Source organism: Octopus sinensis, linkage group LG27 (assembly GCF_006345805.1).
Source record: "Octopus sinensis linkage group LG27, ASM634580v1, whole genome shotgun sequence".
Classification (NCBI taxonomy): domain Eukaryota; kingdom Metazoa; phylum Mollusca; class Cephalopoda; order Octopoda; family Octopodidae; genus Octopus; species Octopus sinensis.
This window is the reverse complement of record NC_043023.1, coordinates 3735964-3763379: the sequence shown is the minus strand read 5'-3', so window position 1 is coordinate 3763379 and position 27416 is coordinate 3735964. Positions and strand designations below refer to the sequence as shown.

At 42.5% G+C, this 27416-nt stretch overlaps 1 protein-coding gene and 1 pseudogene across 1 annotated transcript in view; one reads left to right on the top strand and one right to left on the bottom strand.

Annotated features, from left to right (window-relative positions):
• Positions 1-366: 366 nt before the first annotated feature.
• The window catches only part of LOC115225348 (cysteine and glycine-rich protein 1), a 53843-nt gene continuing 26793 nt past the window's right edge, over positions 367-27416 (bottom strand). Inside the window, exons 2-6 of the mRNA XM_029796298.2 lie at positions 15757-15861; positions 7355-7520; positions 5420-5570; positions 3489-3582; positions 367-673 (exon numbers count right to left, since the gene is read on the bottom strand). Of these exons, the coding sequence (XP_029652158.1) occupies positions 606-673; positions 3489-3582; positions 5420-5570; positions 7355-7520; positions 15757-15853 (576 nt within the window). The 5' untranslated portion in view covers positions 15854-15861 and the 3' untranslated portion in view covers positions 367-605. The remainder of the gene's footprint in view (positions 674-3488; positions 3583-5419; positions 5571-7354; positions 7521-15756; positions 15862-27416) is intronic.
• On the top strand, positions 19603-19721 carry LOC115225523 (annotated as a pseudogene).

Below are 27416 nucleotides of genomic sequence, written 5' to 3'. Positions count from 1 at the left end.
TTTTGTCCAGCATGATAATAATTCTGTAAGCTTGGTGCCATAATATTTAAACCGGTTACATCCAGTTCCAATATCCTACATGTTTTATGTTCAAACTGGTCAGATCCAGCCTATCACACATGCCCTACAATATCATCTGAACAGTCACACCAAGATAAAGCATGATTAATTCAAAAGAATGTGAATAAATAAGCAAAACATTTGACAAAGATAATAATACTGAAGTGAAATACAACCAACGTGTGTGTTCAGTTGGCAACGTGACCCACCCAAAAATACAAAAACAAAAATATGTGTGCTTCTAACACTATTGCTTGGTCCCTTGATGTGTATAAGAGGGTCTAAGACAGGGGTTACATTTAGAAGTTAACTTCCAAGAATATATTCTGTATTTCTTCTAAGATCTATAACTATTTGCTACATCTAAGGAAGGAGAAATAATGGCAAATATTTGGCTATATGTATTTTCATACAGTGTCCATTTTAAGGTTAATACAGTGTGTGCGTTTGTGTGTGCATGGTACTATCACTTGTTGCTGGTCCCGTGCTGTGTAGAAATAGCAGTTAATGCACTTATAATAATTATTCAAAAGAAGTTCCGCTGTTTATGTCGTCCTCACTAGGGCAGCGCCAAAACCATAGCCCTTTGGTCCGAACTGTTTGTTGTAGCAAGCTGGAATACAAGAGAAACAAAGTATATATATGTGTATAATAATAATAATAATATTAGGGAGTATAACTCCAAACTTACAGGGAAAAATTCAATTTAGTATTAAATCAAATTTCACAATATAAATATATAATATCAAATCAGATATCAGAAATCAGAACCAAAATCGAAGTCGATCAACATCAATAGAAATTGCAGCTGCGATACCAGTGCCGGTGACACGTAAGCGAACCATCTGATCGTGGCCGTGGCCAGCGCCACCCCGACTGGCCTCCATGCCGGTGGCACGTAAAAAGCACCATCCATTCGTGGCTGTTGCCAGCCTCGCCTGGCCCCCGTGCCGGTGGCACGTAAAAAGTACCATCTGATCGTGGTCATTGCCAGCCTCGCCTGGCCCCCGTGCCGGTGGCACGTAAAAAGCACCATCCGATCATGGCCGTTGCCAGCCTCGCCTGGCCTCCGTGCCAGTGGCACGTAAAAAGCACCATCCATCCGTGGCCGTTTGCCAGCCCCGTCTGGCACCTGTGCAGGTGGCACGTAAAAAGCACCCACTACACTCACGGAGTGGTTAGCGTTAGGAAGGGCATCCAGCTGTAGAAACACTGCCGGATCAGACTGGGCCTGGCGCAGCCCCTGGCTTCCCAGACCCCAGTTGAACCGTCCAACCCATGCTAGCATGGAAAGCGGACGCTAAATAATGATGATGATGATGTGTAAGAGAACAAAATGTACGTACGACGCTATATATAAAATACAAAATGGGACAAGAACACAAAACATCCAGAAGACGATACAAAAAACACAGCCAAAATTGCAAGGATGATCCGGTTCTTGACTGAAGATTAAAGGCTTTGAATGACCCATCCGTGTTTTTTGTATCATCTTCTGGATGTTTTGCATTCTTGTCCCATTTCGTATTTCTATATATATATATATATATATATATATGTGTGTGTATGTATAATAATAATATTAGGGAATATAACTCCAAACTTACAGGGGAAAATTCAATTTAGTATTAAATCAAAATTTCACAATATAAATATATAATTTATATAAATTAGAGAAAAAACACTATTATGCAATTCAAACAATGATAGACATAAACCAAATCATATAGAAAAAATAAAATATATTATAAAACATAACTAGTTCACAAAAAGTACAAAAATGAATAAGCAATATATATATATATATATATATATATTATATTATATTATTACATATTGCTTATTCATTTTTATACTTTTTGTGAACTAGTTATATACTCTTTTACTCTTTTACTTGTTTCAATCATTTGACTGCGGCCATGCTGGAGCACCGCCTTTAATCGAGCAACTCAACCCCGGGACTTATTCTTTTGTAAGCCCAGTACTTATTCTATCGGTCTCTTTTGCTGAACCGCTAAGTAACGGGGACATAAACACACCAGCATTGGTTGTCAAGTGATGTTGGTGAGGACAAACATATACACACACATACACACATATATATATATATATTATATATATATATTATATATATATATATATATATATATACGACGGGCTTCTTTCAGTTTCCGTCTACTAAATCCACTCACAAGGCTTTGGTCGGCCCAAGGCTATAGTAGAAGACACTGGCCCAAGGTGTTACGCAGTGGGACTGAACCCGGAACCATGTGGTTGGTTAGCAAGCTACTTACCACACAGCCACTCCTGCGCCTAAAAATATATTTTATTTTTTCTCTATGATTTGGTTTATGTCTATCATTGTTTGAATTGCATATTAGTGGTTTTATCACTAATTTGCTTCATGCTTGTCGATGAGACATTGATTTATGAACTATGAGAAAATGGAGGAGAGCAGGTTCTCGTAGAGGGTCTGCATGGCTACTCACATCTAGCAGGGGTAAGGGGTAAGGGGTAAAGGGGAGAGAATGAGAAAATGAACAGTAGGGGCTGCAAGAGATAGATCATGGCAATGAAGTACCTGAGTGGCCCCACAAGGGGTCAATGTGAACTGAAGAAGCGGCACGCAGGATTTTAGGGTAGTGACAAACGAAGTGATGGGGGGGGGGGTGATGGTGAAGGGAGGCAGACTAGCAGAAGGGGTAGGGTTGAAGGGGGGATGAGCAAGGATTAATGAGTTAAGGGAAGATAGGGGGACATAAAGAAACACATACACACATACATACATGCATGCATGTGGAGGCACATGGCCTGGTGGTTAGAGCAGCGGACTTGCGGTCGAGGGATCGCAGGTTCAAATCTCAGACCAGGCGATGTTTGTGATTATGAGTGAAAACACCTAAGCTCCACGCGGCTCCGGCAGAAAGTAATGGCAAACTTCTGCTGGCTCTTTTGCCACAACTTTCTCTCACTCTTTCCTCCTGCATCTTGCAGCTCACCTGCGACGGACTGGCGTCCCGTCCAGGTGAGGAACTTATACACCAAGGAAACCGGCCCTTATGAGCCAGGCATGGCTCGAGAAGGAATATTTGTGGAGGCACATGGCCTAGTGGTTAGAGCAGCAGACTCGTGGTTGAGGGATCATGGGTTCAAATCTCAGACTGGGTGATGTGTGTGTGTTTATGAGCAAAACACCTAAAATCTGCTCCGGCAGAAGGTAATGGCGAACTTCTGCTGACTCTTTCCACCTGCATCTTACAGCTCACCTGCGATGGACTGGTTCCCCGTCCAGGTGGGGAACCTATATGCCAAGGAAATCAGGAAACCGGCCCTTATGAGCCAGGTGTGGCTCGAAAAGGAACAAACAAAATACACACATGCAAATGTCGATCACCTGTTCTCCTCTCCCCACCTACAAAAACACTCACCTTTGCAGTAAATCTCGCAGCCTTTGTCACACAATGTGGTGGAATCCAAGGATTTGTTACACGTGGAACACCGGAAGCAGACCTTATGGTAAGTCTGAAAGAGAAGAACAAAAACAACATCAAATCAGAACTGTGAATAGACTGTAATAATAGAGACACACAGACAGACATAATAGCAAATTCATTTACTCTTTTACATGTTTCAGTCATTTCACTGCGGCCATGCTGGAGCACCGCCTTTTAATCGAGCAAATTTACCCCAGGACTTATTCTTTGTAAGCCCAGTACTTATTCTATCGGTCTCTTTTGCCAAACCACTAAGTTACGGGGACGTAACACACCACCATCGGTTGTCAAACAATGCTAGGGGACAAACACACACACAAACACACACACGCATACATATATATACGATGGGCTTCTTTCAGTTTCCATCTACCAAATCCACTCACAAGGCTTTGGTCGGTGAGAGGCTATAGTAGAAGACACTTGCCCAAGATGCCATGCAGTGGGACTGAACCCGGAACCATGTGGTTGGTTAGCAAGCTACTTACCACACAGCCACTCCTGCGCCTTGCTAGTTTTTATTACTGAAAACTAACACCACTGCTAGTATGATGGTGAAGCTCATTTAAAACCATCATAGGCGCAGGAGTGGCTGTGTGGTAAGTAGCTTGCTTACTAACTACATGGTTCGGGGTTCAGTCCCACTGCATGGCATCTTGGGCAAGTGTCTTCTGCTATAGCCCCGGGCCGACCAATGCCTTCTGAGTGGATTTGGTAGACGGAAACTGAAAGAAGCCTGTTGTATATATGTATATATATGTATATGTATATATATATATATGTATATGTTTGTGTGTCTGTGTTTGTCCCCAGAACATCGCTTGACAACCGATGCTGGTGTGTTTACGTCCCCGTCACTTAGCGGTTCGGCAAAAGAGACCGATAGAATAAGTACTGGGCTTACAAAGAATAAGTCCCGGGGTCGGTTTGCTTGACTAAAGGCGGTGCTCCAGCATGGCTGCATTCAAATGACTGAAACAAGTAAAAGACTATATGATGCTGAGGCAAAGATACATGCAAATATATGACTGACCACTAGCCACTAAAGCTTTTTTTTATTCTCTCTCTGGTTATTTTCTCATGTTCCTTTCTGTAGAAGAGCATAGGCTCGAAACGTAAAAGACTTTCATACCTTCGCAAGCATTAAACTAACACACCTGTTTATTGTTTACACACCTGTCTTCGTCTTTTGTTTTTTTGTAAATTCCAACTATATATATATATATATATATATGTTAAGTTAAAGAACCACCTTTTATCAATTCAACAATGAAATAACAATGATATAATTAAATTGTATCATATAAAAAAATTAAATATACGATAAAAACATAATAATTAAGTAAAGTATAAAATAATAAATAAAAAGGGGTCTGGGAAGCCAGGAGTCTGCGCCAGGCTCCTGTCTGATCTGGCATTGTTTCTATGGCTGAGATGCCCTTCCTAACGCCAACCACTCCATGAGTGTAGTGGGTGCTTTTTACGTGCCACTGGCACAAGGGCCAGAGGAGGCTGGTAAATGGTCACGGTCGGATGGTACTTTTTATGTGCCACCGGCACGGGGGCCAGACGAGGCTGGCAAACGGCCACGATCGGTTGGTGCTTTTTACGTGTCACCGGCACAGAAGCCAGTCAAGGTGGCGCTGGCATCGGCCACGTTCGGACGGTGCTTTTTACATGTCACCGGCACAGGTATCTTAACTACAATTTCCATTTGATTTTTATTTTGATGTTGACGTACTTGACTCAATAGGTCTCCTCATGAACATGGTTCATATTCTTCTCTGAAGGCTTGGGCGATGCGATTCTTCTCAAAGAAGAATTTTTACAAGTAAATATGAGGGGACAGGGGTTATTTCACTCACCTTTCCAGCACCAATCACTTTCTCAGCCATATACACAGCCTTGTTACATCGAGGGCACATGTCGGAACTGCCCCATCGAGGTTTTGCTGTTGCAGTGCCATTGGTGCTGAGGATGGGAGCAGCATGGGCCTCAGCTAGGTGGGAGACGTTCCTGAAAGTAGAGACAGAGAGATGATGCTGAAGCTGGTGTGGTTGCAGGGATGGGTGGATAGATGGGTGGATGGGTGGGTATGGTAATAGGTTGTGCTGGGGGTTGGTGGTCGTGAGAGTGAGAGTGGAGATGAAGGAAGTGGAAAGTTGGTGGGGCTGGTGGCAAAGGGGATGGTGGTAAAGGTAGTGGGGACAGGGAAGACGGGGGTAATGGAGATGATGAGGATGGTGGCAATGGATGGTGAGTGGTAGGAGCAGTGACTGTAGAGGTGATAACGGTGGAGGTGGTGACAGTGATGGTGGTGATGCTGGTTATAGCGGCAACGAGCTGGCAGAATCGTTAGTACACCAGTCGAAATGCTTAGCGGTATTTCGTCTGCCTTTATGTTCTGAGTTCAAATTCCGCCAAGGTCAACTTTGCCTTTCATCCTTTCGGGGTCGATTAAATAAGTACCAGTTACACACTGGGGTTGATGTAATCGACTCAATCCCTTTGTCTGTCCTTGTTTGTCCCCTTTATGTTTAGCCCCTTGTGGGTAGTAAAGAAATAGGTATTTCGTCTGCCGTTACATTCTGGATTCAAATTCCGCAGAGGTCGACTTTGCCTTTCATCCTTTTGGGGTCAATAAATTAAGTACCAGTTACGTACTGGGGTCGATATAATCATCTTAATCCGTTTGTATGTCCTTGTTTGTCCCCTCTATGTTTAGCCCCTTGTAGGCAATAAAGAAATAGCTATTTCGTCTGCTGTTACGTTCTGAGTTCAAATTCCGCTGAGGTTGACTTTGCCTTTCATCCTATCGGGGTCGATTAAATAAGTACCAGTTATGAACTGGGGTCGATGTAATTGACTTAATCCCTTTATCTGTCCTCGTTTGTCCCCTCTATGTTTATCCCCTTGTGGGATATAAAGAAATAGGTAGTAGTGATTGTGATGGTGATGGCAGTGGTGATGGTAATGATGATGGTGGTGGTGGTATTGTAGACAGTGTGGTAGTGTGGGTGGTGTAGGAGTGTGGCATGGTGGCTGTAACACATGTCCACTTTCTTGACTCGCTGGTACAGGTTGTAGCGCAGAGGGAGCGGAGTGATGGTTGGGTCGGAGAGGGTTTGGAAAGAATATGGGTGGAGGTTGGGTGCAGTGGAGGGGGTGGTGTGGAGTGGCATAGGGGAGAGACGGAGTGGCGTTGGGGGAAGCGGGGGGGAGACAGCACATTTCAGGAAGGGTTGAAGTGTGTCTGTGTAGAATGGAAAAATCAAGGTTGATGTTTGGGGGGAGAGGGAGAGAGAGAGGAAGAGGAGAGAAAAAAATGGGAAAGGAACAATGGAAAAAATGAAAGTAGAGTGAGAAAGTGGGAGTGAAAGAAAGTCAGACATAAAGGAGAAAGGGAGAGAAGACAGAGAGATGAAAGAGGGAGAGAGAGAAAGAGAGGAGAGGAAAGAGAAGAGAGAAAGAGAGGAGAGGAGGGAGAGAGAAAGAGAGAGGAGAAAGAGAAAGAGAGGGAGAGAGAGAAAGAGAGGAGAAAGAAAGAGAGGAGAGAGAGAAAGAGTGGAGAGAGAGAAAGAGTGGAGAGAGAGAGGAGAGAAAGACAGGAGAGAAAGAAAAGAGAAAGAAAGGAGAGAGAGAAGAAAGAGAAAAAGAGAGAGAGGAGAAAGAGGAAGAGAAATATAAATGAAAGAAAGGAGAAAGTGAGGGAATGAGGAAGAAAGGAGAGAGAGAGGAGAGAAAGATAAAGGAGGAGGAGAAAGAGAGCCAAAACGAGAGAGGGAGGGTACTGTGCTTACTTGCGTGTGACCTCGGCCGGGTCACCAGTGTCCATGGAAAGTCCTGAGGCTCCTCCAGCAAACCCGTAGCCCTTTGGACCAAAGTGCTTAGCATAACAGGCCCGGCAAAAGACTTCGTTGTCGTGGTCTGTACAGGTGGTGCTGTCCAGCAGGTTGTTGCATTTGGCTGATTGTGGTGAGGGTCATGGTAGGAGAGTCCAGCAGAAAACAAAGAGAAAAAAAAGAAAACGTTTAGATGTACAGTTCAACACAAGGGTCACTGTAACTGACTCAACCCCTCCCCACAAATTGCTACCCTTGTGGCAAAATTTCAAATTATTATTATTACTGTTATTATCATTATTACTATTACTGTTATTATTATTAACATTATTACTATTATTGAGTGAGAGAGCAGCATATGCCATCAAAGTGACGACATTGGGGTAAAATATATGAAGTCCAGTATACCCATCATGACTATTTGTCTGATAAGGGTACACCAGGCACATGCATCACAACCATATGTGCGCGACATGGTGATCTCATATCAAGATAAACAGCACATGACCTTGCAGGTGGGGCCCAGTTAGAATTTTCTTCTGGTCGAGTAACCCATCCCACTTAAAAGGTCCCTGAATAAGGGTTGTTTAAGGATGTGAAAGGAACCACCCATATTTCCAGAGGTGAATTATTCAAACCTCAAAGAATCCCTCTCAACACATGGCTATGATGCTCCCCCACTACTTCTGCTCCTGATCAGAGATGCACATATCGTCAGCCACTAAGGGACATGCTCAACTGGTTAAGGTCAAACAACTGACAAGCAAATCTGTGGTATTGAGCAGAATATTTGCTGTAGCCCATCTTTTATACCAAGACAAAACAATGTACATGATGACACTTCCAATCAGTTAAGATCAGAAGCCATGAGAGCCACTGCCTGGTACTGCATCAGGCCATTAATTATTATTATTATTATTATTATTATTATTATTATTAAGGCAGTGAACTGGCAGAATTGATAGCACACCAGACAAAATGTTTAGCGGTATTTCGCCTATCATTATGTTCCAAGTTCAAATTCTGTCAAAGACAGCTTTGCTTTTCATCTTTTAGGGGGTCGATATATTCAACTCATTTCCTCCCAAAAAAAAACTGCTGCCCTTGTGGCAAAATTTGAAACCATTATTATTATTACTAAGGTGGCACACTGGCGAATCGTTAGCACGCAGGACAAAATGCTGAGCAGCATTTCTTCCGCCTCCACGTTCCGAGTTCAAATTCCGCCGAGGTCGACTTTGCCTTTCATCCTTTTGGGGTCAATAAATTAAGTACCAGTTGAGCACTTGGGTTGCTATAATCAACTTAATCCGTTTGTCTGTCCTTGTTTGGCCCTTGTGGGCAGTAAACAAATAAAAAACATTCATATACACACTCTTACTCTTTACTCTTTTATTTGTTTCAGTCATTTGACTGCGGCCATGCTGGAGCACCGCCTTTAATCGAGCAAATCGACCCCGGGACTTATTCTTTGTAAGCCCAGTACTTAATTCTATCGATCTCTTTTGCCGAACCGCGAAGTGACGGGGACGTAAACACACCTGCATCGGCTGTCAAGCAATGCTAGGGGGACAAATACAGACACACAAACACACACATATATACATATATATGACAGGCTTCTTTCAGTTTCTGTCTACCAAATCCACTCACAAGGCATTGGTCAGCCCGGGGCTATAGCAGAAGACACTTGCCCAAGGTGCCACGCAGTAGGACTGAACCCGGAACCATGTGGTTGGTAAACAAGCTACTTACCACACAGCCACTACTGCGCCTGTATACATACCTTGTATTATTCACATATGTATAAAACTTGCTTTGTTTGACACAATGCATACTCTTAATGTAGTTCTCAGGGAGATTCAGTATAACATCCTGTGTGATGAGGCTGGCCCTTTTGAATCACAGGTACAACTCATTTTTGCCAGCTGAGTGGACTGGAGCAATGTGAAGTAAAGGGTCTTGCTCAAGGACACAATGCATCAACCAGTCCAAGATTGAAACCGCAATCTTACAATCATGAGTCCAACACCCTAACCACTAAGCCATGCACCTTCGCATCCAGGCATTTAAGAGAGTCTGTTTCTGGAGTGAAATAAAGTGTTTTGCTCAAGAACACAATGTATTGCCTGGCCCAGGAATTGAAACCAGAATCTTAAGATCATGACTCCAACAGCCTTACCAATAAGCCATGCACCTCCACACGTGTGTGCATGTAGAGAGAGAGAGAAGAGACACATGCCATTGAAACACACCTGTTCCACACTCTCACACAATTATTTCTTTACACCTTCATATCAATTCAACATTAAACCTTCCTGTCGCAGTTGGCTCACTGTCAATGTCACGCTATACACTTCAAAACAAAGACACACCCATATATATATATAAATATATATATCAGGAGGTGTAAAAAGTAAACAATGTTTTGAAACATGAAATTCATCACAAAATATTTCAACAATGCGGAAATTTTATTCATCAAAGCAAGCACCATTACAATCAACACATTTTTACTCTTTTACTTGTTTCGGTCATTTGACTGTGGCCATGCTGGAGCACCGCCTTTAGTCGAGCAAATCAACCCCCAGGACTTATTCTTTGTAAGCCTAGTACTTATTCTATCAGTCTCTTTTGCCGAACTGCTAAGTTACGGGGATGTAAACACACCAGCATTGGGTGTCAAGCGATGTTAGAGGGACAAACACAAACATATATACACACATACATATATATATATATTATATATATATACATATATACGACGGGCTTCTTTCAGTTTCCGTCTACCAAATCCACTCACAAGGCCTTGGTCGGCCTGAGGCTATAGTAGAAGACACTTGCCCACGGTGCCACACAGTGGGATTGAACCTGGGACCATGTGGTTGGTAAGCAAGCTACTTACCACACAGCCACTTCTACGCCTCAAAGTTTCGTAGCACAAAATTTTTGCCAAATTGTAACAAATTTGTTTCTTCTCGTAACATAAAAATCTGGAGTTCTGGAGCTGATGAACTCTTTGCACACATATTCAGCATCAGTTTGAATTTTGAACACCTTCTCTTGCAGGAAACCATCAAGGTGCTTGAAAAAGTGGTAGTCGGTAAGAGAACGGTCTGGGGAATAAGCTGGGTGGGCAAGAACTTTGTAGTCAAGTTCCCTCAACTTCTGGAGCGTCATTTGTGAAACATGGTCAAGCATTGTCATGAAGAATGATTGGCCCTCTTCTGTTTATGTTTATGTTTTCCAGTTTCAGCTCTTGAGCTGTGGCCATGCTGGGGCACCGCCATTTGGTGTTGCTACATGATTTTACCTCACGAATGCTTTTTAGCAACTGCCATTTGGTGCATGAGAGAGTTCGATGCAGCTGCCCTCATCTGCACCTCCTGCCGTGAAGTTGGTTCATCCTGGACACCTGACAGGAAGAGATCCAGTCCTACTTTAAAGACATCCGCATTCACCCCATGCAGGTTCCTCAGGTTCTTCGGGAGGATATTGACCAGTTTGGGATGGAAGATTAGCAGTTTTTTGTTCATTTTGGCAATTTAAGGGCAACGTGTTTCTGCATGTTTTAAGAAGAGTCCAGCAGTACACCACCAAATAGTCACCATAACCTTCCTTTTGAAGAGCTTGGGGTTAGGGAAGGTTTTTGGCGCTTCACTTTGGTCCAACATCTTTTTATTACTGTACAGAATTCACTTTACAATTCAAGTTACAATACGGTCAAGAAATGGATCGGTCTAGTTATGGAAAAAAGCAATGAGCAAATTTCATATCTGTGCATTTTCTGATTTTCATTCAAATCATGTCGTACTCATTTGTCAAGCTTTTTTGATTTTCTGATCACATGCAAATGGTTGCTGTCAGTTTTCTGGCTAACTTGAAGTTCTTTTGCCAGTTCTTTAGTGGTTTTACATGGATCTTTCTCGATGATGGTCTTTGATTGAGTGTCATCGATGACAGATGGGTGTCCACTACACTCACGATTTTCAAGGCTCAGGTCGCTGCTGTGAAATCGTTTAAACCATTTTCAAGCTGACCACTCACTGGTCATTTCCTCACCCAACATTTCATTGATATCGCGTGGCATCTTGGGCAAATATCTCTTGCTATAGCCCCGGGCCGACCAATGCCTTGTGAGTGGATTTGGTAGATGGAAACTGAAAGAAGCCTGTCGTATATATGTATATATATTTCTTTACTACCCACAAGGGGCTAAACACAGAGAGGACAAACAAGGACAGACAAAGGGATTAAGTCGATTACATCAACCCCAGTGCGCAACTGGTACTTAATTTATCGACCCCAAAAGGATGAAAGGCAAAGTCGACCTCGATGGAATTTGAACTCAGAACGTAACGGCAGACGAAATACGGCCACGCATTTCGCTCAGCGTGCTAACATTTCTGCCAGCTCGCCGCCTTAAATATATGTATATATATATATATGTATGTGTGTGTGTGTGTGTTTGTCTCCCCTAGCATTGCTTGACAACCGATGCTGGTGTGTTTACATCACCGTCACTTAGCAGTTCGGCAAAAAGAGACCGATAGAATAAGTACTGGGCTTACAAAGAATCAGTCCCGGGGTCGATTTGCTTGACTAAAGGCGGTGCACCAGCATGGCCGCAGTCAAATGACTGAAACAAGTAAAAGAGAAAAGAGACCGATAGAATAAGTACTGGGCTTACAAAGAATAAGTCCTGGGGTCGATTTGCTCGACTAAAGGCGGTGCTCCAGCATGGCCACAGTCAAATGACTGAAACAAGTAAAAGAGAAAAGAGACCGATAGAATAAGTACTGGGCTTACAAAATAAGTCCCGGGGTCGATTTGCTCGACTAAAGGCGGTGCTCCAGCATGGCAACTGTCAAAATGACTGAAACAAGTAAAAGAGTGAAAAGAGTAAAGAGAATTTCAGCTGCTTTACGTCCTTTTTTGAAGTTGAATAGCAAAATTGCTCAAATATCGCACTTTGACAGTTCCATTTCAGATGATTGTAACAGCAGCGAAGAAAATATCAATGTTAATTTATTGATGCATTTGGGCAAGTCTGCGTCTACATTACTCTTTACTCTCTTTTACTTGTTTCAGTCATTTGACTGTGGCCATGCTGGAGCACCACCTTTAATCTAGCAACTCGACCCCGGGACTTATTCTTTGTAAGCCTAGTACTTATTCTATCGGTCTCTTTTTGCCAAACTGCTAAGTGATGGGGACGTAAACACACCAGCATCGGTTGTCAAGCAATGCTAGGGGGACAAACACAGACACACAAACATATACACACATATACATACATATATATATATATATATATATACATATATACGACGGGCTTCTTTCAGTTTCCTCCTACCAAATCCACTCACAAGGCATTGGTCGGCCCGGGGCTATAGCAGAAGACAGTTGCCCAAGGTGCCACGCAGTGGGACTGAACCCGGAACCATGTGGTTGGTTAGCAAGCTACTTACCACAGCCATTCCTGCGCCTAGTCAGGACAATTATTAGACAATTGCAAAAAAATGTTTAATAAAAATTCAAAACTTGGCAAAAATCCAGTACAAATTCTTCATGGTTCAAAACGTTGCTTACTTTTTACTCAACCTGATATATTCTTCCTTTTTTCTTTCTTTTATTTGTCATTTTGACAGTTGCCATGCTGGAGCACCACCTTTAGTTGAGCAAATCAACCCCAGGACTTATTCTTTGTTAGCCTAGTACTTATTCTATCGGCCTCTTATGCCGAACCGCTAAGTTACGGGGACGTAAACACACCAGCATTGATGTCAAGCGATGTTGGGACAGACACACACACACATATATATATATATATATATATATATATATATATAATATATATATATATATATATATATATATATATATGTATATATATATATATATTATATATATATATATATATGTATATATATATATATATATATATATATATATAATATACACAGAGTCTACTCAAACCTGGCATAGCAGCACCTGTTAGGGTTCCCAGCCATGGGTTAAATAGTATATCTCTATATGTTTTGGGTATGACACCACTAGTAGGACCCTGGTTTAGGGGTTCCAGAGTTTTCAGGATTGTGGAACCACTCCTTAGCCATTATAGTTCCCAGGTCTGATGAAACTCAGAGTAGTCAGGGTCCCGCCAGTAAAGGTCCCAGTTATGGGGTAATTAGCATTTATGTATCTGTTCTGGATATGGTTTTAAACTTCAGCTGGTAGTGGGGCCTTGGTTCAGGTGTTCCAGAGTTTTGAGGATTGTGGAATAACCCCTTAGCTATTATTGTTCTCCAGTCTACTCTGACTGATCTAGAGTAGTTATGCATGTTAGGGTTCAGCTATGGATTAATTAACATATTATGGAAGAAGCTCCATGACACAAACCCTCACTACCTTGTGAATGCTTTGGGAAAAGATAAGGCTCACAGAGTCAACCTCAACAGCAAACCTGGGAGTGGAGTCCCTCTTGTAGTTCAGTGCCCACTTTGACTCCCTTGCAGCACCAGGGAGCTCTTTAAGGCAATTCACCTTGTAGAAGTCCACTCTAATGTAAAACCTACAGCTTGCTGGTCATCACGGACACCTTAGCCTGCTGAGTCACAGGTCAGATTCTCAAGTTTAGACTTGTACTGGATTGCATGAATTGGCTAAAATTACTAAGAGCAAGCAGGAAGAAAGTTCCGGCAGTGTCAAGGACCGGTTTACGTAACCACTTGAGGGTGTGCCACTCTTTCACATGATCTTTGGACACGGAGAAACTGCTTCTATCATCATATCTATTTCATTCCACAAACACACCTGTATATAAAACTCGTCCCCCTTCACCCCAACAACTGTAACTCTACACATGTTCAGCTGTCAGAGCAATAAGAACCAGCTGGTCATCATTAAGGATGACCGATAACTAGTCTGGAACCCATGCTAGCAGGGTGTAATGAGCACCATACGAGTGTGATCATTGACAGAGTGGCTAACTGGTTTCAGTACCAGTGGCACTTAAAAGGCACCCTTTGAGCATGATCGTTACCAGCATCACCTTACTGGCACTCAAGCCCCGTGCTAGTAGGGTATTAAGAGCACCATACGAGTATGATCATTGCCAGAGTGACTATCTGGCCTCCGTGCCGGTGGCACATAAAAGACACCATTTGAGCGTGATCGTTGCCAGCATCGCCTTACTGGCACCTGTGCCGGTGGCATGTGTAAAAGATTCGAGCGAGGTCGTTGCCAGCACCGCCTGACTGGCCCCGTGTCGGTGGCATGTAAAAGCACCCACTACACTTTCGGAGTGGTTGGCATTAGGAAGGGCATTCAGCTGTAGAAACTCTGCCAGATCAAGTATGGAGCCTGGTGCAGCCATCTGGTTCGCCAGCCCTCAGTCAAATCGTCCAACCCATGCTAGCATGGAAAGCGGACATTAAACGACAATGATGAAGAGCTGAAGAAGAGCTGTGCGCTGCTAACCTTGCACTCATCTGTGGCCATCTTCAATTCATCACTTGTCAAGGTTATCTCGAACAAGAAATGTTTATGGAAGGTTCAAACTTAGATCCCTTTAACCCTTTTGTTAATATATTTCTATTGAAATACAGTTTTTCCCTCAATTCATCTTGATTTGACGGAAGGTTTTAATGTATGTAGTTCACATTAAGATAGGAAGTGTGTACCATATATCCTGGGGCAGCCCTGGGTGATTTAGTATCAAAAGGGTTAAAATAGTTAAAACAGGGGTTCTATGTTGTCTCAGACAGGTTGCTATCAAAAGGGGTTAAGAATAGAAACGAAAGCATTACATGAACAGAAACAACATATATTCCACTTATAAGGTAGCGAGCTGGTACAATCGTTAGCACACCGGGTGAAATGCTTAGTGGTATTTCGTCTGCTGCTACGTTCTGAGTTCAAATTCTGCCGAGGTCGACTTTACCTTTCATCCTTTCGGGGTCGATAAATAAAGTACCAGTTACGCACTGGAGTCGATGCAATCGACTTAATCCGTGTGTGTGTCCTTGTTTGTCCTCTCTGTGTTTAGCCCCTTGTGGGTAGTGAAGAAACAGGTATTTCGTCTGCCCCTACGTTCTGAGTTCAAATTCCGCCAAGGTCGACTTTGCCTTTCATCCTTTCAGGGTTGATTAAATAAGTACCAGTTACGCACTGGGGTCGATGTAATCGACTTAATCCGTTTGTCTGTCCTTGTTTGTCCCCTCTGTGTTTAGCTCCTTGTGGGTAGTAAAGAAATAAGAAACAAGATATCGTCACACACACATTCATACTCAGAGACATGTTCACACGCACACACACACACACACACACACACAACACGCAATAAAACTGTAACCTACCACATTTCAAACAAAGTTTGTGCCATTTCTTGCCAAGGGCTCGCACTTCTTCAGCAAAATATACAGCTTTATCACACCGTGGGCACTTCTGCGACATGATGGAAACTGAAAGACACAAGAAAAAAAAATACTTTAACCTTTTAGCATTTAAACTAGGGCCATATCTGACCTCTCATACCTACCCTACAATGTCCTTTGAACAATAATCAATCATATCAGTGAAATCATGAAGCTATGAGATAATCCAAATCAATGTGAATACCATAAATCCTCGAGTATAATCCGCATTTTTTCCCAAATCCACTCAGCTGTAGAAAAGTGTTGCAACATCACTGGTGCCATGCTGGATTGGCCCCTTTGCCTTTCCCTTGGATAATATTGGTGGCATGGAGAGGAGAGGCCAGTATACATGGGCGACTGGTGGTCTTCCATAAACAAACCTTGCCCGGACTTGTGCCTCGGAGGGTAACTTTCTAGGTGCAATTCCATGGTCATTCATGACCGAAGGGGGTCACCCAATAATAATAATCCTTCTACTGGAGGCACAAGGCCTCAAATTTTGGGGGATGGGACTAATTGATTACATCGACCCCAGTGTTTCACTGGCACTTAATTTATTGGCCCCAAAAGGATAAAAGGAAAAACTGACCTCAGCGGAATTTGAACTCAGAACTTAGTCTTAATAATAATAACAATAATAATAATAATAATAATGACAATAATAATAATAATAATAATAATAATAATAATGGTTGCTGCTTTAGGTTCAAGGAGAGGAATTTTGAGGGAAGGGGTTAGTTGATAGCATTGATTTTAGTACTTAACTGGTAACTTAATTTATTGACGTTGGAAGGATGGAAGGTCAAGTTGATCTTGGCTGGGTTTGAACCCAGAATGTTAAGAGTCAGAAGAAATACCACAAAACATTATTTCTTCAAGATGATGATGATGACAATGATTGTGATGACAGTGGTGGTGGTGGTGATGATGAAAAATGATGAAGATGGTGATGACGATGTAAGAAATGATGAAGATGGTGATGACGATGTAAGAAATGATGAAGATGGTGATGACGATGTAAGAAATGATGAAGATGGTGATGACGATGTAAGAAATGATGAAGATGGTGATGACGATGTAAGAATGATGAAGATGGTGATGACGATGTAAGAAATGATGAAGATGGTGATGACGAAAGAAATGATGAAGATGGTGATGACGATGTAAGAAATGATGAAGATGGTGATGACGATGATGATCACTGATGATGGAGGAAATGATGAAGACAGTGATGACGAAGACAAAGAAATTGACAACATGATGATGGTGATGATGATGATGATGAAGAAGATGACATAGATGATATACACCTGTGGTTCCCAGGCACCCCAGGCCACATTCCAAGCCCCTCCACCCACCCGCCCATTCACCATCACAAACAGAGACCACTTTCTACAGCAAATTCAAAACAAACAGAATTTCACAAATAAAACTTACTCTTTTACTTGTTTCAGTCATTTGACTGTGGCCATGCTGGAGCACTGCCTTTAGTCGAGCAAATCGACCCCAGGACTTATTCTTTGTACACCTAGTACTTATTCTATCGGTATCTTTTACCGAACCGCTAAGTTATGGGGACGCAAACACACCAGCATCGGTTGTCAAACAATGTTGGGGGGACAAACACATACACACAAGCATATACACACACACACACACACACATACATACATATATATACGATGAGCTTCTTTCAGTGTCCGTCTACCAAATCCACTCACAAGGCTTTGGTCAGCCCAAGGCTATAGTAGAAGACGAAGCGATGAACTGGTAGAAACGTTAGCAGGCCGGGCGAAATGTGTAACCGTATTTTGTCTGTCATTACGTTGTGAGTTCAAATTCCGCCGAGGTGGACTTTGCCTTTCATCCTTTCGGGGTCGATAAATAAAGTACCAGTTACACACCGGGGATCGCTGTAATCGACTTAGTCCGTTTGTCTGTCCTTGTTTGTCCCCTCTGTGTTTAGCCCCTTGTGGGTAATAAAGAAATATATAGAAGACACTTGCCCAAGGTGCCACGCAATGGGACTGAATCTAGAACCATGTAGTTGGTAAGGAACCACTCCTACGCCTTAATTAATCCACTATTTCATTAATTTTATATCCATTGCTCCCCACACCTTTTGGCCATTCCATTAACACCCCATTTTCTTCACCACCCCCTCCACCTGGGATCTTTCCACTGCACCCAAGGGTACAGCATTGCCTGCTTTAGGAAACACCGACGAAGATAATGAAATACTGTGAGGCATTTTAACGAACAGACTCAATCGTTAGAACTAATTCCTTGCCTTAAATCCCAATGCTGCTTCTAAAACAGCACATCGGATAATGTACTCCTAGAGACACCATGTCTGGGAAACTAATGAAGCGATGAACAAAAGTGGACTGACCTAGGGCTAAATAACCCCATTGCTCCCCACCACGTAGCTGGAGAGGAAAATAGAGTGAGGGAAAGAGAGAAGAATAAAGGAGAGTGAGGGAGAGGAATAAGAGGTCATGACCTCTGACCCAGATGTTAAATGGTGAATTATCCAGATTAAGGTAATTAACGAAATTATCTACAATCAGATTAAGATCAATTGTGGAGGGTGGGTTGGGTGGAGCAGTGTAGGGTGGTGCAGGTGTAATGTGTAGTTTGTGTGTGTGTGTGTGGTGTGTGTGTACAGTTGCATGTGTGTGTGCATGTATGTACTCTTTTACTTGTTTCAGTCATTTGACTGTGGCCATGCTGGAGCACCGCCTTTTAGTCGAGCAAAATCGACCCCAGGACTTATTTTTTGTAAGCCCAGTACTTATTCTATCGGTCTCTTTTGCCAAACTGCTAAGTTATGGGAATGTAAACACACCAGCATCAGTTGTCAAGTGATGTTGGTGGGGACAAACACAGACACACACATACATATATATACACATACATACATATATATATATATATATATATATATATATATATATATATACATATATATATACATATATACATATATATACATATATACGACGGGCTTCTTTCAGTTTCCGTCTACCAAATTCACTCAAGACTTTTGTCGGCCCGAGGCTATAGTAGAAGACACTTACCCAAGGTGCCATACAGTGGGACTGAACACGGAACCACGTGGTTCGTAAGCAAGCTGATTACCACACAACCACTCCTACGCCTATGTGCGTACAATTACATATGAGTGTGAATGTGCATACAATTAGATGTGTGTGTGCGTGTGTGTACCTGTTTCCGACTACGGTGACACATCCCCATGGTCGGATATGTTTTCACAGAATAAACATTTCTTTATTGCCCACAAGGGGCTAAACATAGAGGGGACAAACAAGGACAGATAAATAGATTAGGTCGATTACATCGCCCCGAGTGTGTAACTGGTACTTATTTAATCGACTCCGAAAAGATGAAAGGTCAAGTTGACCTCGCTGGAATTTGAACTCAGAACATACTGACAGACGAAATACCATCAAGCATTTTGTCCAACATGCTAATGATTCTGCCAGCTCACTGCCTTAAGAATAATAATAATCCTTTCTGCTATAGGCACAAAGCTTGAAATTTTGGGAGACGGGGACAGTCAATCACATCGACCCCTGTGTGTAACTGGTACTTAATTAATCGACCCTGAAAAAATGAGAGGCAAAATCGACCTCGGTGGAATTTGAACTCAGAATGTAACGGCAGATGAAATACTGCTAACCATTTCACCTGGCATTCTGACAGCTTACCGCCTTCTAATAATAATAATAATAATAATAATAATAATAATAATGATGATGATGATAATACGGCCATATCACTTTGAAAACACCGGTTCTCGTCCGATTACAGAAGTTAAGCAAAGTCGAGCCTAGTTAGTACTTAGATGGGTGACCGCTTGGGAAACCTAGGTGCTGTAAATGTCTTTCTATCTAATGCCCTGATGCAGTCCCAGGCAGTGGCTCTCATGGCTGCTGATCTTAACTGATTGGAAGTTTTATCATGTACATTGTTTTGTCTTGGTATAAAAGATTGGTTACAGCAAATATTCTGCTCAATATCAAAGATTTGCTTGTCAGTTGTTTGACCTTAACCAGTTGAGCAACTCCCTTAGTGGCTGACGATATGTGCATCTCTGATCACGAGCAGAAGTAGTTGGGGAGCATCATAGCCATGTGTTGAGAAGGATTATTTGGGGTTTGAATAATTCACCTCTGGAAACATGGGTGTTTCGTTCAACATCCTTTAACAATCCTTATTCAGGAACCTTTTGAGCGGGATGGGCAACTTGACCAGAAGAAAATTCTAACTGGGCCCCACCTGCAAGGTCATGCGCTGTTTATCTTGATATGAGATCACCATGTCGCGCAGATATGGTTGTGATGCATGTGCCTGGTGTGCCCTTATCAGATGGGTAGTCATGATGGGTATACTGGGCTTTGTATATTTTACCCCAGTGTCACTTTGATGGCATACACTGCTCTCTCACTCAATAATAATAATAATCCTTTCTATTATAGGTACAAGGGCTGAAATTTTTGGAGAGGGTGACAGCCAGTCACATTGATCCCAGTGCGTAACTGGTACTTATTTAATCGACCCTGAAAGGATGAAAGTCAACCTCGGTAGAATTTGAACTCAGAATGTAACGGCAAATGAATTACCACTAAGCATTTCACCCAGTGTGTTAATGATTCTGCCAGCTCGCCACCCCTCACAGAATATTGGAAATGAATGACATGACACTGCTTGTATGACAGTGAAACTTGTTTACGACTATCCTGCAATATCACACACAGATCCTCACACATATATACAGACTCACAGACACACATGCATATATCTAGGCACAGGTGTAGCAAGTACAGGTGTGCTGTGTGGTGAGAAGCTTGCTTCCCAACCACATAGTTCCAGGTTCAGTCCTGGGGTGTGGCACCTTGGGTAAGTGTCTATTATAGCCTAGGGCTGACCAAAGCCTTGTGAATAGATTTGCTAGATGGAAACTGGAGGAAGCCCATCATATATGTGTGTGTGTCTTTTGTGTCCCAATCCCGCTTGATAACTGGTGTTAGTGTGATCAGATACCTGTAACCTAGCGGTTCAACAAAAGGGATTGATACAAAAAGTACCAGGCTTAAAACAAAGTACTGGATTTGATTCGTTCAACTAAAATTCTTCAAGGTGATGCCCCAGTATGGCCACGGTTTAATGACTGAGGCAAGACGTGCGCTCATGTGCGACAGGTTGCTTTTGGTTCAGTCTACCAAATCCACTGATAAGGCTTTCATCAACGAAGGAGCTGTAAAAAGGAAGGGGGGTGGAAAGACATTTGTCTGTGGTGCCACACAGTGGGATTGAACCAAAAGCCAAATGAATGAGAAGCAAAGCACCATACCCACACAGCCACGCCTAGCCAAATGAGACCATAACCTGTGGCCTATGCCAGGGGCATAACCAGCCCACTTATGCATACCTTTTCCTTCTTTGGACACTAAACTCTGCTTGCGAAGACCTGTTGAGGCAAGTGAAATCAAAATCAAATTCGATGACTGGCATCCGTGCTAGTGGAGTGGTAAGAGCACCATCCGAGCATGATCGTTGTCAGAGCAGCTAACTGGCTTCCGTGCCATGGCATGTAAAAGGCACCATTCGAGTGTGATCGTTACCAGTGTCGCCTTATTGACACTTGTGCCCCGTGGTAGTAGGGTGCCAAGAGCACCATCCGAGCGTGATCGTTGCCAGAGCAGCTAACTGGCTTCCGTGCTGGTGGCACGTAAACGGCACCATTTGAGCATGATCGTTACCAGCATCACCTTATTGGCACCTGTGCCAGTGGCATGTGTAAAAAGATTCGAGCGAGGTCGTTGCCAGGACTGCCTGACTGGCCCCGTGCCGGTGGCACATAAAAGCACCCACTACACTCTTGGAGTGGTTGGCATTAAGAAGGGCATCCAGCTGTAGAAACTCTGCCAGATCAAGATTGGAGCCTGGTGCAGCCATCTGGTTTGCCAGCCCTCAGTCATACGTCTAACCCATGCTAGCATGGAAAGCGGACATTAAACGATGATGATGATGATTTGCCCGAGGTCCCACACAGTGGGATTGAACCAAAAGCCGCATGAATGAGAAGCAAAACTCCATACCCACACAGCCACGCCTATGCTATTCTTTTCTTTTTTTCTTTTTCTTTTCTTTTAATTGTTTCAGTCATTTGACTGCGGCCATGCTGGAACACTGCCTTTAGTCGAGCAAATCGACCCCGGGACTTATTCCTTTGTAAGCCCAGTACTAATTCTATCGGTCTCTTTTTGCCGAACCGCTAAGTGACGGAGACGTAAACACACCAGCATCGGTTGTCAAGCAATGCTAGGGGGACAAACACAGACACACAAACATACATGCATATATATATATATATATATATATACGACGGGCTTCTTTCAGTTTCTGTCTACCAAATCCACTCACAAGGCATTGGTCGGCCCGAGGCTATAGTAGAAGACACTTGCCCAAGATGCCACACAGTGGGACAGAACCCAGAACCATGTGGTTGGTTAGCAAGCTACTTACCACACAGCCACTCCTACGCCTATATATATATACATATATATATACATATATACGACGGGCTTCTTTCAGTTTCCGTCTACCAAATCTATTCACAAGGCATTGGTCAGCCCGAGGCTATAGCAGAAGACAGTTGCCCAAGATGCCACACAGTGGGACTGAACCCAGAACCATGTGGTTGGTTAGCAAGCTACTTACCACACAGCCACTCCTACGCCTATATACTAACATTATAATGTAACACAGTACAACATATGACACAAGTCAGTACTAAATATTTAGTAAGGTTATACGTCTTGAAGAAAATATTTTGTTTACCGAAGACACGCAAGTAGGTAACACTAGGAATCATTTCAGCCCAATTCATGACTGACCTTGTTTTGTTGTTATCGTTAAGGATATGTTTACCTGTGCTTGTCAAGGTGAGTAATTTGGGTGTTTTCACCGATCACTAGTTTCTATTTATTTTTGGTTCAGTATTTTTGGTCCGATATTTTAAGTTCACACAATTGGGTTTTTTTTTTTTTAATTAATAGAGTTGCAAGTATGGTTGATTCGTTAAGGTGTTTATTGCTGAACCAGATGTTTCCAAGTTCAGTCCCACTGCTTGGCACCTGGGGCTAGAGACTTCCACTATAGCCCCAGGTAAATCAGAGCTTTGCGACTGGATTTGGTATAGAAACTGAGAGAAGCCCATATCTGCCTCTCTCTCTCTCGATGAGGCTGTGTGGTAAGGAGCTTGCTTCCCAACCACATAGTTCTCGGTTCAATCCCACTACATGGCACCTTGGAAAGGTGTTTTCTACTATAGTTTATCAAAGGCCTTTTGAGTAGATTGGTAGACAGAAATTGAAAGAAGCCCATTATATATATATATATATATATATATATATATATATATATATATATATATATATATCTCATCATCATCATCATTGTTTAATGTTCATTTTCCATGCAAGCACGGGTTGGATGGTTCAACCGGAGTCTGGGAAGCCAGGAGGCTGCACCAGGCAGTGTTTCTACAGCTGGATGCCCTTCCTGATGCCAACCACTCCGTGAGTGTTGTGGGTGCTTTTTACATGCCACCCGCACAGATGCCAGGGGAGGCTGGCAGTGGCTTTGATCGGTTGGTGCTTTTTATGTGCCACTAGCACAGAAGCCAGGCAAGGTGGCGCTGGCATCGGCCACGTTCAGATAGTGGCTGGCAGCAGCCATACTCTTTTACTTGTTTCAGTCATTTGACTGTGGCCATGCTGGAGCACCGCCTTTAGTTGAGCAAATTGATGTTCAACCAATACCACTCACAAGGCTTTAATCGGCCCGAGGCTATAGCAAAAGACACTTGCCCAAGGTGCCACACAGTGGGACTAAACCCAGCACCATGTGGTTGGGAAGCAAGCTTCTTACCACACACCAACTCCTGTGCCTATGTGAATGAATACAAATCACATTCGACAATAATATGAATGCTAAAAGGTTGAACATCAAATAGCTCAGAGGGTCCATCTAAGTAAAATAGGGACCAGAAGGGTCCATAGGGAAAAAAAAAAAGGGTTGAGAAATGATGATGACTTTTGTAATGATAGTGATGATGATAATGAAGGCAGTAGCAGTTATAGTGATAGTAGTAGCAGTAGTCATAGCAGCAGTAGTAGTAGTACTTTTAAGTAATCTGCCAAAAAGTTGGCTTCATGGACCAACTTCCTCAATCCCCACCCCCCCGGTCCCTCCCTCCCCCACAAGTAGATAAAAATTCCCGTTGGCATAGCAACCAATTAATTGCACCAGACCATGTCCAAACCATTCCTGAGTCCGCACAACAAGGTGGTGTGTGTTTAGGGGATTTGAAGGGGTGTGAAAAGTAGGGGGGAGAAAGAGAGGGGGAGAGGGAGGGAGGGAGGGAGAGAAAGATAGGGAGGGAGGGGGAGAAGGAAGGCACTGTTTAGCTTGATTACAGATATTTAGCCCCAGGTTAGCCCTGATCCAGCAGATCCATGATCAAAGACCATCCCATCTTTCATTCAGGCATAGTGTATCTAGGACTACATTATCTAATGTACAGTAATGTTAATGGCCATAGTCGTTTTGCCCAAGGTCTGTTCTGATCTAGCAGACCTGTGATCAAAGCTGCTCCAATTGTGACCTTCCCATCTTTTATTCTGACATCTAGGACTATGTTATCTAATGTATAGTATATAGTATAGCAGTTAGTATTAGTGGTTAAAATTGTTGCTGCTGCTGTTTAGCCCCAGGTCAGTCCTAATCCAGAAGACCTATGATCAAAGATGTTCCAGCTGTGACCATCCCATCTTTTATTCAGACACAGTATATCTAAGACTACATTATCTCATGTATAGTAGCTACTATTAGTAATCATAGCTGCTATTGTTATTTAGCCCCAGGTCAGTCCTGACTCAGCAGACATGATCAAAGATGTTCCAGCTGTGACCATCCCATCTATTATTCAGACAGTGTATCTAGGACTACATTAGCTAATGTGTAGTATAGCAGTTAGTATTAGTAGCTATAGTTGTTGTTAAAACCCTGAGTGATCTGAACCAAGAGACCTATGATCAAAGATGTTCCATATGTGACCATCCCATCTTCTATTCAGACATAATGTATCTAGGACTACATTATCTAATGTATAGTATAGTAGTATATAGTAGGGGAATCATACAATATCAAGGCATCATTTAATGTACACATCAAAACCAAAAACCACTGAAGAAGTTTAACCTTACAAGAAGTAGAACAAGAATACAGGATACAAAAGGTTTACTGTCAACAAGCACATCAAAAATATACACCCATCTTCAGCTGCCTAACAGGAATCATTATGGTTTCAACACCTGTGTAGCACCATTCAATCTAGCAGTGTCAACATGTGAGTGTGTGAGTGTGTTTTGTGTGTGTGTGTGTGTGTGTACCTCCATTTCCTAATATGGTCTTATAGTTGTAAAAGAAGCATTGTCATTATTATGCAAGTCTCGTATGTGGCCACGGGGAAAAATTACATTTCTAGGAAACAGGAGAGGGTTGGTGATAGGGAAGGCATCCAGTCTTAGAAATTCAGCCTCAACAAACTCTGTCCAACCCATGTGTACAGAAAGGGGGGGCATTAAAAGATGATGATGATGATGATAGGTATGTACATATAGCTTTTACTTCTAACATTTGCTCATTTCAGTCTGTGGCCATGCTGGAGCACCACCTTGAAGAAAGTTCGTCAAATGAATCAACACCAGCTTGGTACTTTATTGGTCTCTTCTGCTGAACCACTAAGTTATGGATACATAAACACACCAGCATACACACACATAAATACATACATGGGCTTCTTTCATTTCCTGTCTACAAAATTCACTCACAAGGTTTTGCTTGGCTCAAGGCTGCAACAGAAGGTATTTTTCCAAGGTGCAATATGGTGAGATTGAACCTGAAATCATCTGGCTGGCAAGCAAAGTTCTTACTATACAGCTATGCATGTGTCTATATGTGTGCGTGTGTGTGTGTGTGTATGGTGTGTGTTTATAAGTGTGTGCGTACTTATTTCTCAACATCATATGGTGGTTATAAATGAGAACAGTTCATTTTGAATTTGCAAAAGATGTGTCTGACATGGAGAAATATTACCTGTGAAGTTGGCACGAGTTCAGTCTGAACTCAGGACCTACAGAGGTGGAAGTAAACATGGCAAGGCATCATCTGGTCTGATGCTGTGTTACCGATTCTTCCTCACCGATCTATGATGATAATTATTGTCTTACCTCGAATTCTTTGCCGATACAAAGCTGGTGCCATTTTAAGTTTTTTTTCCAAAATATTGAAGAATAAAGTGTGTGTGTGATGAGGTGTGTGTGACTGTGAAGAGGTGTGTATGAGTGTATGTGTTTGTGTGTACAAATGAGTATGTGTATGAGTGTGTTTATGAATGTGTGAGTGTGTTTGCAGCTTGTGTGGTTGTGTGTAAAAGTGTATTAGTGCATGTGTGTGCACACATGTATCTGCTTGGAAATGTTGAGCCTGAAGAGATGCATGGGAAGCTGGGCGACTATAGGTAAAGATGAGGGTGTATGTGAAGATGTGGGTGTATGTGAAGATGTGTGTGTATGTGAAGACGTATGTGTGAGTGAGTGTATGTGAAGATGTGTGTGAGAAGACGTGTGTGAAGGAGTGTGTGTGTGTTGTGAAGACGTGTGTGTGTATGTGAAGTTGTGTGTGTATGTAAAGATGTGTGTGTATGTAAAGATGTGTGTGTGTGAAGACGTATGTGTGAGTGAGTGTATGTGAAGATGTGTGTGAGAAGACGTGTGTGAAGAAGTGAGTGTGTGTGTGTTGTGAAGACGTGTGTGTGTATGTGAAGTTGTGTGTGTATGTGAAGTGTGTGTGTATGTAAAGATGTGTGTGTATGTAAAGATGTGTGTGTATGTAAAGATGTGGGGGTATGTGAAGACGTATGTGTGAGTGAGTGTATGTGAAGATGTGTGTGAGAAGACGTGTGTGAAGAAGTGAGTGTGTGTGTGTTGTGAAGACGTGTGTGTGTATGTGAAGTTGTGTGTGTATGTAAGATGTGTGTGTATGTAAAGATGTTGTGTGTGAAGACGTATGTGTGAGTGAGTGTATGTGAAGATGTGTGTTGAGAAGACGTGTGTGAGAAGTGAGTGTGTGTGTGTTGTGAGACGTGTGTGTGTATGTGAAGTTGTGTGTGTATGTGAAGTGTGTGTGTATGTAAAGATGTGTGTGTATGTAAAGATGTGTGTGTATGTAAAGATGTGGGGGTATGTGAAGACGTATGTGTTGAGTGAGTGTATGTGAAGATGTGTGTGAGAAGACGTGTGTGGAAGAAGTGAGTGTGTGTGTGTTGTGAAGACGTGTGTGTGTATGTGAAGTTGTGTGTGTATGTGAAGTGTGTGTGTATGTAAAGATGTGTGTGTATGTAAAGATGTGTGTGTATGTAAAGATGTGTGTGTATGTAAAGATGTGTGTGTGTGTGAAGACGTATGTGTGAGTGAGTGTATGTGAAGATGTGTGTGAGAAGACGTGTG